Raw genomic sequence first — 14,846 nt, forward strand, 5'->3', positions numbered from 1 at the left:
GACCCTGGCACAGTGAAGTGGGAGCAGCCAAGGGCTTGAAGTGTGCAGAACCCTGGTGGTACGTTCAGACCCACAGCCCACGGGGGGAGCATTTTAACCCACAGACATGAACCTTGGACATGCAGGCTGTAGCTGAGCGAGGCGTTCCCCGCGGCGTTTGTGGCTGTGCAGGTGTAGAGGCCAGTGTCCATCACCTGGGGCTCAGCCAGCCGGAGGGACCCTGAGGGGAGGACACTGTACCTTGGGAGAGAGGGAACAGAAAAGCTGGGTGGAAGGAACAGCCATGTCCTCTCTTACCTACCCCTGGGCAGGAGATAAGGGCTGAGAGCTCACCATCACCCTTGAGACAGCCAGGAGAAGGTCCCCAGAGCCACCTCATGCACATGATGGGCAGCATAACTGTCCACGGGTACAAAAATCCCCTTTTTCAGCTCCTGTGTGAGCTCAGCATGAGGCAGCAGGGTGAGCCACCCACCCGGCAGGATGAGGGAGCACGACCCCTGCAGCTGGAGCTGGCCATGCTCTTGCTCCCAGCACTGTCTGTGCTCCACAGACATAACATCATCTCAGCCCACGGCTGCAGATTCTTCCCGCGTGCTCCCATAAATCACCCAGGCACGTGAGGGCAAGCCAGCTGAGATGTGGGGAGCAGCACAGGTCAAGCAGGAGCAGCCATGGGAAACCAGACTAGAATAACAAGGTAACACAGTCCCTCAAGAAGAGCAAAACCAAGATGACTCCCTGCTTCCTCAAGCCACAGCAATGCTCATGTGCAGGGAAAGAAGTGATTAACCCCAAGATCAGGGCCCATGATTTTAGGAAGCTCCTTCCAGCATAGTGCTAACACACTGAGAAAGCACTCCCATCTTTCAAGGGGGAAGACCAAGACCACTCAATAAACACACATCCAACCACCCTCCAGGTTGTCTTCTTCCATCAAACCACATTAAATGACTGTCCCATGGCTGTCATCAGCCTCAACACCATCAACAAGTTATTTGGACCCTCCAAAAACCACCCACTGGAACAGAACTGTCCTTCAAACCCATGTTCCAGTGCAGACAAAGCCACTGCCAGGCTCACAACCGTGTTTCTGCCAAACCTTGGCCCAGGAGCATCTCAATGTCTAAAGCCCATTAAGTCACCCTGACACGTGAGGGGCAGCAGAGGCTGCAGCACCCCCAGCCTCCCTGGCTGCCCATTCTCCTTGCCACACTGCCCTCCTCTTCCTCTAGACCCCAAAACGCCTCCTCCTCAGTGCCCTGCAGCGGCCTGGGGGTGGAGCAGTGTCAAGCCCCAGTCCAACACATCCCACAGGGATCCGCCATCCCCAGGCACATCCTTGGCCTCGACGCCTCCGGCACCGTGACGGCACAAGGCAGGAATGTGCATGAAGGCGGATGGGTGAGTGGGGCTGCAGAGCTGTGCTGGACCTGCCTTCCCTTCCCAACCCCAGCCCTGTGTCCAGGGCATGCGCATGGAGGGTCAGAAGCAGCTGTTCTGTTCCAGCAGATGTTTGTATGATGGAAAAAAATCCTGGTGGTTCTTGCTATGCTCTCCTTGAAGAGCAGAGCTAGTGCCACACTGCTCGGCTTCCTCAGATCCAGCCACGGCATTGAGTAGCAGCCACTTGATGCCAGGGATGCCCTTCACACCCCTCTGCCAAGCAGCTGGGTCCCTTCCTGGGTCAAACGTCCCTCTGGGGAGACACACAATCCCGAGAGATCATGGCCCCAGCACCCACAACACTTCTTACCTTGCAGTGGCGAAAGACAGCGGCTGGGACTCCTGGGACCACACCACCAAGGGAGGGGGATAGCCTTGAACCTCGCAGGGCAGAGTGGTCTCCTGCCCAAGTACAGCCAGGATGGTTACAGGGTCTGACGCCTGTGATCCGTTCACGCTGATCCTGGGCTTTGCTGGGTGGAGAGGGAGCACCGCTAATACAGAAACACTTCAGGTGCCCCACAGCCCTCATGGGCTGCTCTTCCCATCTGGCTCCTGACTAGGTGGCCCAAGGAAGCTAGGCGAGTCCCCAGGTCATGCTCTCCCAGCCAGTCACCCCCTGAAGCCGCTTTACTGGGAGCTGGCGCCAGGGCCAGTCCCAGGCACTCACTGCTGACTGAGAGTTGCATCTCCCTGCTGGAGAAGCCTGCCACGTTGGTAGCTGTGCAGAAGTAAGTCCCAGCGTCCTCAGGGGAGGGTGAAGGGATCAGGAGGGTCCCATTGGGGTTGAGGTGGTAGCGTGGGTTCAGCGAGACGGGCTCTGTGCCCTGCAGAGAAAAGGGAAGGGAGGAAGGGAGACAGCAGAGTCTCCCACAAGCTGAGCGTACCAAGGGCAAGAAGAGGGGTCTGGACCCATCAGAGCAAGCCACCTCCAGGTCCCAGCATCCCAGGGCACTTTGTGCCGCCTCCTCAGGCAGCCACAGCTGCACTGGAGAACTACATCCCCTCCAGACACATTACCCCACTCATAAGGGTGACCCATAGCCTGGCAGGCCCTGTCACCTACCTACCTTTGCCCAGGTGACAGTAGGGGGGGGCACGCCAGTGGCATTGCACCACAGGGTGACAGCCACTCCCTCAGTGGCAGTGACGAGGACAGGGCCAAGCTCAATGCTGGGAGGAACTGTAAGGAAGAGAAGCACCTCATAGTGCATGGCCAGGGCCATGTCCACAAAGAGAGACGGGTTTTGCAGCTTAGGAAGTGCAGAGGGCACCCGCTCCTGTGCACCACAGAGTGGGGACACCCAGCACCTGCCACTCACCATGGATGATCAGGGACATGTCCTGCCTGTGTGAGCCGAGGGCGTTGGTCACCTCACAGGTGTACCTCCCCGCATCCCCCTCTGACACCTGGTCCACGTGCAGGCTCCCATCAGCCTGGATGGAGTAGCGGCTGCTTGGGGCTACCTGGGCACAGGCAGAGAGCAGAAAGCAGGACAGACTGAGGGGTCAGACACTGCCATATTGCTGTGTCTTTGAGGCATATCTAGAAACCAATCCTTAAGCAGTAGGAACATCCTCATGTGGTGATAAACCCACAGTGCCTTCCCAACCCAAATGCTCCCCTGGTATCTTTCACCAGCAGCTTTGGCCCCAGAAGGCTGGGGGACCCATCCTGCAGCAAAGGCCCTGCTGCAGGGTCGTGCTCACATCTGCCCACCCACCATCCCAGCGGGTGTGGAAGCCTCACCGGCTGCCCATCCTTCAGCCAGCGGCGGGTTGGGAATGGCCTCCCGGCCAGGATGACACAAGGCAGTGACACAGGCTGGCCTGGGAGCGCACGGACCACGGGGGATGCAAGAGCTATTTCTGGGGCTGCTTGGAAGATGGGAAAGCGAAACAATATTAGTTGGAGATAAACTGGCCAGGAACACTCAGAAGAACAGCTCTAGATTGCCTTTCTTCCAAGGTCCAGACCTTGGCTCAGCACAAGCCAGCTCTAACATCAAGTTCCTCCAAGAATATGGGGATATTTATCTACAGTTTGGGTTCAAGCACGTGTCAGTGCATTAAGCCAAAGTGGTGGAAAGGCATTATCCATACCCTGAGCTGGGGGGTGGTTTTGCTGAGCAGTCACTGTGGCCAGCTTGGGAGCAGATGTGGCTGCACAGGTCAGCCACTTGCTCACCGCCAGCACAGGCGGTGCTGGCAGCAGCCAGGATCAATATACCAACAAAAGCACGTAAAAGCAAACCGTGTCCGGTGACCGTGAGCTTGACCTCCGCTTGGATTTTCCCAAACTCGTTCTGGGCTTCACAGATGTAGACAGCTTGGTCATCCAGCGAGGCACCTAGAGCACGCATGGGAGAAGCCGGAGGCTGGTGGGGCTGGAGAGACCTGGGCAAGCTCCAGGATAGGGGTGACACCACCCTCCCCTGCCCCACCACCACCTCAGACAAGGGGGGGACCCCACAACGCTGGAGCCTTGTGGGCTGTTACAGCACAGTTAAGCTTGCACAAGTAAAAAGTGCAAATAAACCCACTATGTCAATGCTTTACTACTGCAAAAAGAGTGAGCGCTGGGGCTAATCCCCCCAGCCTGCAGCAGGTGGGGGAGAGCACCCAAGGGTGACACTGTGTAAGCACGCACGCGGGCGGGATGCCCAGCACATGCTTGCACGCTCAGCTCTTACTGTCAATGAGGAGCTCGGCAGACTCCAGCTGGCTGGAAACACCCTGTGGCCCGTGCCAGCCCGGCACAGGCTTTCCATCCTGCCGGGACCAGGCAACCCATGGTGGGGGAGAGCCCTCGACACGGCACAGCAGGCTCACGCTCTCCCCAGCCTGGACCACAACATCTCCCAGGGGCTCGGAGAAGTGAGGGGCCACTGGAGGAGAGAGCAGTGCAGAAGGGGCTCAGGTAGGTCCGACACCCCGGCTTCCCCACAGCAGGCTTTGTGCATAGTCGAGCCCCGAGAAGAGACAGGATTGCAAAACCCACAAGCCAGATGCCCTGAGAAGTTACGAGACTGACTTAAAGTGTCTGGTGTTTTACCAAAGCTGTTACAGTTTCCATCCCTTCCAGTTATACTCAGTACCACCCTGGTTCAGCAAAACCTCTCGCACTTTTCCACCTTTAACTGCTTCAGGCCTCACTGCCCTCAGCTCAGCACCTCCTCTCCTCCCACCCAGGTTCTTCCATCCCTTCTGACTCCAGTGGGAAGCCCTGAGCACTGCTGAGGTACCTGGATTTTCAGACACACAGAAACCAGCCCCCATCTCTGCCCTCTAATTGCAATTTACACCCCCAGTCTTGCCCCATGCTATCATGTCTCATGCCATAGCATCTTCTTCTGCTTCTTGATCCTCTTCCCTCCTCTTGACCCTTGCAAATCCCACCAGGCTTCAGTCTGCTTGTACTGAGCACTGACACCCCAATGTTGGGAAACCCAGGAGCTGGGGGCAAGAGCAGCCCTAGGAAGCAGTAAGTAGGAGCTGAGCCGGGAGTGAGAGTGGTGGAGATAAGGTCACATGCTCAGTGTCACCCAAAAGGAGAGGCGGAGACTTACACCCCACTTCCAGCACGGTGCTGTCGAAGGCAACTCCAGCCTCACTGAGAGCCTCGCAGACGTACTGCCCCGCATCCTCCTCCTGCACCGCCTGCAGCCGCAGGACGGCACGCTGGGTGCCGGGTGGGAACGCCGCCACCGCCTGCTCTCCTGCCCCGAGACCCCCCACATCAGCACCCCGAGTGCCTCTGGGGGTCCCTCCCACCACTGGTCCAGGGACCCCCACGTGTGACATCCCTGCAAGGTGGCAGAGGGCCCCCAGTGCACGGAGGGGGTTTGTGCCCTGCGTCTGTCCCAGTCTCACCTTTGTACCACATGATGTGGGGAGGGGGCACCCCCAAAATCCAGCACTCCAAGGTCACGTCTTCTCCCACCAGCGCCTTCAGGCTGGGCGTCACCACTAGGATGGCAGGAGGCTCTGTGCCGTGGGGAGAGACACAGCTTCAGTGACTCTCTGCAGTGCTGGGTGTGATGTCATTCACCCCAAGGGGACCCCAGGGCTCTGGGAGCAGCCCCCCAACTCCCTCCATCACAGACAGCCCAATCCCATAGCTCGCATGCCGCAAGATCCCAGCTGGCAGCCAAGGGACAGCAAGGAAGAATAATAAATCCCTCCTGCAGCAGCGCTGAGCCAGGGCCCTTCCTGGGATGGTGCTGGCCGGAGGGGAGCGGGTACCAGTGAACTCCAGGGTGACGACTTGCTCATCCCAGCCCAGCACGCTGCTGGCGTAGCAGCTGTAATTCCCCGCATCCTCTGGGACTGCGGCCTTGATGTGCAGGGTGCCCTGAGAATCTGTGAAAACCCTGCGGCAAACGGGGAGAGAGAGAGAGAGAGAGAGAGAGAAACAAGCCCGGTAAAACCAGAGCCAATGTAAAATGTGTGGAAGTAAGCGAGCAGGCTTGAGGCCATCCCACATGTGTGGCAAGTGCTGGGTATTTGATAGATGTGGGTTAGCATTTCAAGCCAGCTTCATCAGCTGCTGCAGGGAAGGAAGTTGCTTTGAACCAGGGAAAAGCATTGAGAATTGAGGCTTTTCATCTCCAAAGTAAAAAAAACCAAAAAGGTCCTTCCCCAAAGTCCACTCCAGCACTCACAGCTTGACATGGGCAGGGAGGTGGAAGCCAAGAAGCAGGAGAAATTAGGGGGAAGCACAAGGATTACTTTGAGATTTTGAGTGCACACCAGGTGTGCAAAGCACCTCGAGTTCCCCTCGGTGGAGCTGGTGACCTGGATAAGGGAGGATGGCTTAAAAATATATGAAATTAAGGCTAGCAACATGCTGACCATCTCGGGTGCACAGGTTGGAGATACTGCAATGCTGCCTTCCTCCTTCCAGAGTTAGGGGCAGCCCCAAGCCCCTCTCCCTCAGCCCGTGCACCCCTGCAAGGGGAGCACCATCCCCAGTGGGACAGGGAGGATGAAGGCACCCGGGTCCTCAGGGGTTACCTCTCGTCCTGCTCCAGGGCCCAGCCCCAGTGCTTCCAGACGGTGTGGGGCAGGGGGTGGCCCCCGGCCGTGCAGTTCAGCCGCAGCTCCTGGCCCCTGCTGAAATGCTGGGGGCTGGCGTCGACCTTCACCCACGGCACCTCTGCACGGGGTTGGAGAAAAGCTCAGATCCCCGGTGCCATCCACTGCCCACCCAGAGGGCAGGGGATCACCTGGGCCAGGGTCCCATGGGGGACTGAGCCTACCCTGGACGAAGAGCCAGAGGGAGGCCGTGGCAGTGCCGTGGGCACTGCGGGCCACGCACTCGTACAGTCCCCCGTCCCCCGGCTGCACGGGGCTGATCTCCAGTGAGCGGTTCTGCAGCAGCCTGGTTCGGCCGTCCCCCGACCCGGCTGCCTTCCCGTCCCAGCTCCACGTCAGGTTGTAAGGCACATCACCCAGAACCAGGCAGGACATGACCACGTCTTGGCCTGGTGAAGCCGTGATGTTGCCCGGGGCTATGAGACGTGGTGGTGGCTCTGCAAACATGGCACGCAGGGGTGAAATGAGCCCCTGCCCAGTCACAGACCTGGGGACTCGTGGGCACCGAGGCTTGGCATGAGCAGTCCCCACCTGAGACAGAGACATGGGCACGAGCCCGTGTCACCCCGACCTTGCTCGTGGCTGTGCACTCATAAAACCCTTCGTCACTCTTGGACACCACAGGGATCAACCAGCTGATGTTCCCTGAACTCCTACAAGAAGGGAGAGACTACAGGGTCATCCCCAGGGGCCGCCAGGCCACCACCCTGCTCCAAAACCCTGGGACTTTTTTTTTTCCCAACGGAGTCATGCAAAGGGGTGCACCCCCACCCCTTGCAGACACACATCCTTTGGGATTTTCCTTGGCTGCCTTGGGATGCTTACAGCTTGCAGGCACACAGCCAGCTCAGGGGGCTATTGCTGCCCACATGGGTCCATTATGGAGCCCACTGGGCCAAACCAGAGGCTTACCTGAAGAGCTGCTCTTCCCCAAGCCTCATCCGACCATGGCTGAGCTGCAGGCGGAAAGGGACCTCGCTCCGTGCGGAGCAGGAGATCAGCTGTGGCTCACGGTTGTAAGCCTGGATCTTGCTGGAGATGTTCACTTTGGGTAGACCTGGAAGTAGTTGGGGACACGCACACAGTTGGGGACGTGCACACATGTAACTCTCCTTGCGAGCTCACCAAAAGCTGTGCTGGGAAGTAAGATAAAAAATACCCAAGCAGAAACCAGAGCAGAGGCAGTGCTGGAGCCTCTGGTCCCTTCTCAGCATCTTTGGGGAGCGTGGGGACCACTCACCAGGGATCACACTGGTGTAGGTGACCCCAGAGAGGCGGTGCAGGGTGTGGCCCTCAGCATCTTCACCCTTCACCTTCAACAGAAAGTCACCCGGGGGGACGCGGAGCGGTGAGCCCACCCAGAGCTGCCCCAAGGAGGTGTTGGAGAGTGGCCGCGCGGGCAGCGAGAGGAGGGCATGGCCGGAGGTGTTGAAGAGCTCGATCTCCTGCAAGCGCCCAGGCGGCTTCAGACCGGTGCAGTTCACCACCACAGCGATAGGGAGACCTGGAAGAGGGAAGGGAAAAAACAACCCGGGCGTGTTCCCAGCAGCAGGAAGCCCAGATGCAGCATCCATGACCCCGAGCAGCACCAGCCTCACCCTGCAGCGGCCTCTGCCCGGGCTGGCTGGCATCAAAGTCTGGCTGGGTGGAGAAGCTGGCTTGAAAATTAACGTTGCTGATGCCTGTGATCCTCAGTGAGTGGCGGCCACTGCTCTGGGTCTGGAAGCGGAGCAAGAGGTGCATGTTGAGGGCAGGGGAAGGCAGCGGCCATGGGGGAGGGACGAGGTGGTCGCTGGTCCCTTCCAGCATCCTCCACCTGGCTGGAGGCGGATGGAGAAAGCCCAGGCCTGGCAAAGCCTGGCCAGCTAAATATCCATCAGGGATGGGTAGGGGATGTTCAGGGTCTGCCACCACCTACCGTGACCAACCACGTCCCTGGCTCGTGGGGCTCCACGGCCACCACCAAGGCTGAGTTGGGGATGCTGAGCAGTTCCTTCAGGCCTTGGCCTTTCTCGAGGACCTTTCCTGAAACAGCGAGTGAGCCTCTGGGATGAGCAACCTGGATCCAGCTCCAGGTGCCTGCAGCTAGCCAGAAGCCCCCTCCCTCAGTGCTCACTGTAGCGCAGAGCCCATCACACAGCTCTCACAGCCTGGGCAGCAGAGAAAACCCTCCTAAAACCAGAGGCAAAGCCAACCCAGAAGGAGACCAGAGCAGAGGCACTTGGTGCTTAACGAGGGTTTTGTAGCTCATTGTTTTGTTATTTATGTTTTCAGCACAGGGTTTGGCAATCCCCATGCCTGCAGCCTCCCGTTTGTCCTGACATGAGGGCTCTCCAGAGGCAAAGCCTCACCCCCTGCCTGTTCCCCTCTCCTGAGCTCCTACCTGCCGGATCCCGGACCTCGATCCCCGGGGCAGGGCCGCTCAGAGAGATGGTGACCTCCTTCAGGCTAGGGTCGAACGGGATGGGCCACGTGTGCTCCCCGCCGTCCTCATGGTCCGTGGACAGTAAGTGGACTTTGGAGGCCTGAATGGCCTCTTCCACCCACTTGAGCACCTGGGGGCATGCCGGGGAGGATTAGCCCAGATCCCCCTCATCACCAGTTACAGCCATTTGGGGGCGGTTTTGGGAGCAGGGCTGTACTGCACAGGGTCAAAATCTCAGGCATGGCTGCAAAACAGTGCCCAGGTGAGGGACCAGCCCCAGGCAGGCCCAGTGGGTGCCAGCATGAGTGTGGCACAGGGATGGGTGGGCAGGAGGTGACAGCCCTGGCTGAGCCCCGTTGCTACAAGCAGGTGCAAAAGGAATTAGGTAATTAATTGTTATTGCCACATGGCTCTTTCTCAGCTGCTTAGAGCGGGCATGGTATTACCCCCCAGCTCATTCATGGGAACAGAAATCATTAAAATGCACAACTGCCAGAGGCTGGGCAGGGGCTGGGGTCTGCTGGGAGATGCTGCCCAATAATGAGCAGAAAAGCACTTTGATCTTCCTCAAGCCTCTGAGATTTTGTGCCAGTCAAGAGCTTCAAGAACAGGCAGAGACGCTCCTCCCCCCACAGCCAGACCACTCGCCTGATTCCAGGGGTGCTCAGAGCAACCGGAGCGCCCCGGCTTCAAGCAGAGGCATCCCCTCCATGGGGGAAGGTGAGTCCGCTCATCCCAAGGATCACACAAGCAGCCCTGCCACAAGCTTGAGAGCAACCAGCCTTCTCCAGTCCTTGCTTCAAGCTAAAGCAGGGCTCCGGGAGCCTTGGGCATGAGGATTTAACCCCGGGGAGAATATAAGAGCAGTCAAGCCAGGCTGGATCACACACACCTTGGCCACCCCGTCCCCACTCCCACAGGTCTCCCCTCTCACCTCGGTCACCTGCTGCTTGTCCAGGTGGAAGATCTGCCCGGAGCTGGTGGCAGCGATGCGCTCGTACACACGGTACCCGGGGTGGCTCCTGTCCCCGCAGTCCCCAGTCAGCACAAACACCACCTGCCACAGCAACACTCCCTGTAGCATCACGCACAGCCCCGGGGTGTCTGTCCATGCCAGGGAGGGGATGCAGCCAGCATCCACCAGCCCCCAGCGCATCGAGCCAGCCCGGGGGAGGCAAAATTCACCCCACTAACAGGCAGCGTGGGGGGGTTTCTTGCTGCAGCTCATTGCCAGGAGCTGCCGCTGTGCTGCTGCAGCGCCCACCCAAGCTGGCTGTGGCAGGAGACCCACGGTCAGCACCACTCACCTGGGTCTGCTTGTGCTGCAGCAGCCGCAGCAGCTCCTCCTGCTGCTCGTAGTCCTTGGCCCGAGCATCCGAGAAGACATAGATGAAGGAGCCAGGGTGTGAGACCTCCACGGCCAGCCTGATGGCTCCCACGCTCATCTCTGGGCAGTCCCCTCCACCCTGCGGCACACAGCGAGGGACGTGGCACAGGCCCCAAGCTCAGCCCTTCCCCACTGAGCTCCTGGCAGGATCCCACCCAGGGTCTGCTCAAAGGGAGGAATCGCACCCCTTTGCTGGAGTCAGCCCAAGCGCAGCGTGATGGTGTCGCAGGAACACATGGGGTGTCAAGGACCTGTCCCTGTCTCACTGCTAATGATGATTAAACCACTCATTTGGGGATCCAGACTCACAGAAGCCACTGGCTTCCTTTCCATGAACACCTTTATCAGCCCACCCTGTCACCCCCCACATGGCAGCAGAACTGGCCACTCCAGGCAAGCACAGAGGCACAGTGAGGGCCAGCTCCTGCTTCCACAGGGCTTTGCAACCCCAAAGGGCTGTGAAAGGATTTGCAGCCACAGCTTTACACCTCCGGCCAAAACACAGCTGCATCTGAAGGGAAACGCCACAGGGATTTAGCAATGCACGGGAGCCAGGGCAGGAGTGGTGATGGATAAAGCATGATTAAACTCCCGAAGAGCGTTTCAGCTGGCAGAATGCAGCTGAAATTGTTTTAAAAAAAACCCCAACCAAACAAAGAACCTCAAACAATTTTCGAACAGCACTTCTTGAAGAGATTTTTGGAAAGCATTCCCACTCCAGGACAAGAGCTGTGAACTGAGAGCACTCTACCCTGCTGCAGGAGCCTGAGGCACAGGGCAGTGTTACCCTCTCTGCTCCCACCACAGCGTGCTCAGCCCCCAGCAAGCCCAGCTCAGCCCCAAGCCACCACCACACTCCTGGGGGACACCAGGTCTGGAGGGGAGCAGGGATTGTGACTGGGACCCACCACCACACAGGAACGGGCTTCCCACCAAGGGCCACGCACAAAGCCACCCCTGGCTCAGCGCCGCGGGGCTGAGGATGCTTTACCTGGACGTGGAGCTCCCGCAGGCGCCGTTGGAAGAGCCGGGGGTCGGCTGTGAGGGTGGCAGGTCCCACCTCTGCAAGCACACCAACACCACTGCCTCAGCCCTCCCGACCACCGGCACCAGCCTCCGCCAGTGCCACGCTGCCAGAGCTCCCCAGCACCTGACCCAGCACCCACCCCAGCAAGACTCAGGGTTAAGCATCTACCCTGGCTTGGCACCCAGCGAGGTGTGGATTTGGGCACACCAGTCCCGTATCCAGGTCTTTTCCTGCCCTGGGAAAGCTGTCCCCAACACCCCAGGCTGTCCCTGCCAGGGTGAGCCGCAAACCCAGCGCCCTTTTCTGCTGGGGAGGCTCCCAGCAAAGCGATGCAGAAACCCATTTACTGCCTCTGCCTCCTTTCCTCTCCGGCTCCAACGATTTTCATTCAAACTCAGTGTTTCTACTGAAAATAAAGCCTGAGTTCCACTCTCCTTGTAGGGGGTCCGTGCTCTTCTGCAGAGCAGCTGCTATTTATGGGTGTGCACAAAAATCCCAATCCCTGGGACGGAAAGAAGTGTTTCTGGTATTGCAGTGAATTACCAAAACCTCTTAGTGAGCGGTGCTTTTATTGAGGTGACCTGTACAGAAATGCCCCCCCCCCCCCCCCCCGATTAGACTGAGGAGATGAACTGACTGGAAGTAGAATAGCCACCCACAGGTGGCTGCCAGCATCACTGGGATTAATCCGAAGGGAAACAGCTTGCCCTGCGCCCACAGGGAGGCTTGGGGACGGGATCCCCTGCCCAGCACCATGCCCCCGAGTTGCGGCTCATCCTGCACTGCCATCTCCATCGCAGCAGTCACCAGGACATTAAAAACAGGGAGAAGGGACAGTGCAGGTTCTTGGGAAGTGCACGCTGCAGCCCCAAACCCACCCAGAAGCGCGGCCCAGCTCTCCCCCGGCCCCATCCCGGGTGGGACACCTGCCCTCACCCTGTCCCAGCTGTACCTGGATCGTGGAAGGGGACCAGCACGTAGTTGCTGATGGGCTTCATGCTCCTGCTGAGCGTCCGCTCCAGGATGCGCGAGGCCCCGTCCATCACCTGCACCAGGTCGTCGTACATGGAGCCAGTGATGTCAAAGACGAAGGCTAGGGTGGCCCCCCCTGTGCCAGAGGGGGGCTCAGCGAGACTGGGGGCCAGCAGCAGCCAGAGACCCACAAACACCCCTCCGTGGGGTGGCATCGTGGGGGAGACCCTCAGGTGCTGGGGACACCCCTTCTGTCCCCCTCCGCTCTTTCCCCCAGACCCCTGGGCACTGTCCCCACACCGCGCAGGGACACAGGGCGCGAGGGGCCACAGGCGGTGGGGACAGAGCAGGGACCCTGGCTGGGGGACGCCCAGTCGCCCGCAGCTGCTCCTCCAGCGTTCAACTTCTGGGAGGGAAGGAGGGAGGGAGGGAAAACAGGACTTTTGGAGCCAGCGGCGCGGCAGGGAGGTGGGTGGGAGCTGGAGGAAGCCGGGATGGGGATGCGGAGGTTAAGAAGCAGGTCCTGCAGCCCACAGAACTGTCAGAAACACCGCTCAGGCCCCCTCCTTGGCTTTGATCCCCCCACACCAGCTCAGAGAGCCCCCTGCTCAGCTGGGGGGAGCTGGGGGTCAGGGGAGGACATGGGGGCTCGCAGCTGAGCGCCTGGGGGGAAACCCTGCCAAACCCACAGCGGGGCGGGGGGGTGGGTGAGCACCAGCTGCAAAAGCGACCCCGAGGAAGCAAACCCCCCTTTGCCAGACAAAGCGCTCTCCCAGGAATAGGGCTCTACAGTGGGGCTGGGGGGGACAACAAGAGGCTCTGGGGGGGGGGGCTCCCCAGTGCAGCCGCCCTGGGAACGGGGAGCAAACAGCCACGCAAAGTGCAGACAAAGCCAGAGCCATGACAAGGGCTGCGAAACAGAGCCCTTGGCCGGGAGCAGCAGCCCTTGGCCGGGAGCGCTGGCTGGGGGCAGCGGAGCTTTTCCTGGCTCCCCTCGAAGCGCAGCGCTGAGCTCACGGCCGCTCCGCAGGGATGCTCCGCTCTTGCTCAACTCCCCCCCAGCGGGACCCGGGGAGCAGCTGTGGCCAAGGGCCGGCTCCAGGTGAAGCTGTGCACCGAGGGCCGAATCCTGCCTCGGGCTGAGCATCTCCTCCAGCCCCCAGTGCCTCACTGGCATCAGCCCCACTTGTGCCAGACACAGGGGCTGGGGGAGATTAGGGACTACACTCACCCCCCATCCCCACGCGTGGGACAGTGGGACCCTCTTGTGCATCCCTGCAAGCCTGGGCTCAGCCCAGCTCAGTCCCAGGGTAGGCAAGTCCCCCCCTTTTCAGCAGGGCAGAGGGAGCACCCGGATGGCACCTCTGTCCCACAGGGCTGAGCCATGAGCTGTGCCAGTGGCCTGTCCCTGTCCTGCCCCCAGCCAGGGCTGCAGGCTTGCATGCAGCCACTCACCTACAGCCTCTCGTCCTCTCCAGGCTTTGCACTCCCAGCCCCACGGTCACTCAAGCTTGGGGAGGGTTCTCCCACCCCACAGTGCCACCAAACCTACCACAGAACACCCTCAGCCACTAACCCTGCAGCCCAGCACCGTCCTTCACCCCAGCAGAGAAAACCTCTCCCCAACAATGCCAGCACCAAGAAACCCCAACAGCTTCTTCCTATCACCAAATTAATCCTGCCCAGCCCTTCCCACACCCACCAGTGCTCCCAGTCCCAAGAACACCTGCCCTAGCTGGGCTTTAACCCCTTCCTTGCTGGGTGTTAAAGCACAGCAAAACAAGGGTAACTGCTGCGGCTTGGAGGCTGTGCCCGTCCTCACCCGCTCCCAGCACGGGGGATAAATCCCTGGGTGTCCTGCTGTGTGCTGGCACAAGGCACCTCCGAACAAAACCCCCTGTGCAAACACAGCCTCCTTGTTTAGACCGTTAGGGCATCTCCTCTGGCCGCCCGAAAATAATTAGTCAGCCTCGTTAGGAGAGCAAACAAATGAAGATGGGCTGGCAGGGAGGCCTCGCAGCGTTCGTTTCCAGAAGACTTGGCAGGGCAGAATGGCAAATGCGACCCTGCCGCACGTGAAAAGCCTCATCCAGGCTGTGACCCTCCACGCTCGCCCAGTCAGCCGCGACGGGGGCTGCTGAGGGGCACCTCCATTACGGGCTGTGAGGCACAATTATGAGATATTAATATCAAGCTTCCTCGGCAGCTGTTGCGTGCCAAAAGCGACCCGACGGCTCTCAGCCTGCTGCATCAACAAGGGGGCTCGGAGGAGACAAGGAGGGCACAGGCAGGCACGGTGCAGCTGCAAGTGGCTTTGCTGTGAAAGAGAAATAGTAGAAAGGATGTGGGTGCTGGCAGGGATAGGACATGGCAGACAAAAAGCTGTGTCTGGGTAAAAGGAGGTGGAAGGAGTAGTGTTACAGGGGTGAACGGGCCCTGACGTGCCCCCAGTCTGGAGCTGAGACCTGACAGCTCATCACAGCATGTGGGCA

The 14,846-nt window shown here is 59.7% G+C and overlaps 1 protein-coding gene across 1 annotated transcript in view; it reads right to left on the reverse strand.

The window, feature by feature from the left end:
* Window positions 1–12,569, reverse strand: part of HMCN2 (hemicentin 2) — a 36,936-nt gene extending 24,367 nt beyond the window's left edge. The window contains exons 1-23 of the mRNA XM_074923683.1: window positions 12,335–12,569; window positions 11,347–11,417; window positions 10,276–10,434; window positions 9,903–10,025; window positions 8,927–9,098; window positions 8,462–8,568; window positions 8,142–8,262; window positions 7,784–8,047; window positions 7,456–7,600; window positions 7,075–7,196; window positions 6,708–6,980; window positions 6,463–6,604; window positions 5,692–5,819; window positions 5,320–5,433; window positions 5,016–5,165; window positions 4,140–4,334; window positions 3,701–3,796; window positions 3,197–3,321; window positions 2,769–2,913; window positions 2,517–2,629; window positions 2,117–2,273; window positions 1,757–1,919; window positions 113–240 (exon numbers count right to left, since the gene is read on the reverse strand). Coding sequence (XP_074779784.1) covers window positions 113–240; window positions 1,757–1,919; window positions 2,117–2,273; window positions 2,517–2,629; window positions 2,769–2,913; window positions 3,197–3,321; window positions 3,701–3,796; window positions 4,140–4,334; window positions 5,016–5,165; window positions 5,320–5,433; window positions 5,692–5,819; window positions 6,463–6,604; window positions 6,708–6,980; window positions 7,075–7,196; window positions 7,456–7,600; window positions 7,784–8,047; window positions 8,142–8,262; window positions 8,462–8,568; window positions 8,927–9,098; window positions 9,903–10,025; window positions 10,276–10,434; window positions 11,347–11,417; window positions 12,335–12,569 — 3,448 coding nt within the window. The remainder of the gene's footprint in view (window positions 1–112; window positions 241–1,756; window positions 1,920–2,116; window positions 2,274–2,516; window positions 2,630–2,768; window positions 2,914–3,196; window positions 3,322–3,700; window positions 3,797–4,139; window positions 4,335–5,015; window positions 5,166–5,319; window positions 5,434–5,691; window positions 5,820–6,462; window positions 6,605–6,707; window positions 6,981–7,074; window positions 7,197–7,455; window positions 7,601–7,783; window positions 8,048–8,141; window positions 8,263–8,461; window positions 8,569–8,926; window positions 9,099–9,902; window positions 10,026–10,275; window positions 10,435–11,346; window positions 11,418–12,334) is intronic.
* Between the last annotated feature and the right edge of the window lie 2,277 nt (window positions 12,570–14,846).

Source organism: Athene noctua, chromosome 20, assembly GCF_965140245.1.
Source record: "Athene noctua chromosome 20, bAthNoc1.hap1.1, whole genome shotgun sequence".
Lineage (NCBI taxonomy): Eukaryota > Metazoa > Chordata > Aves > Strigiformes > Strigidae > Athene > Athene noctua.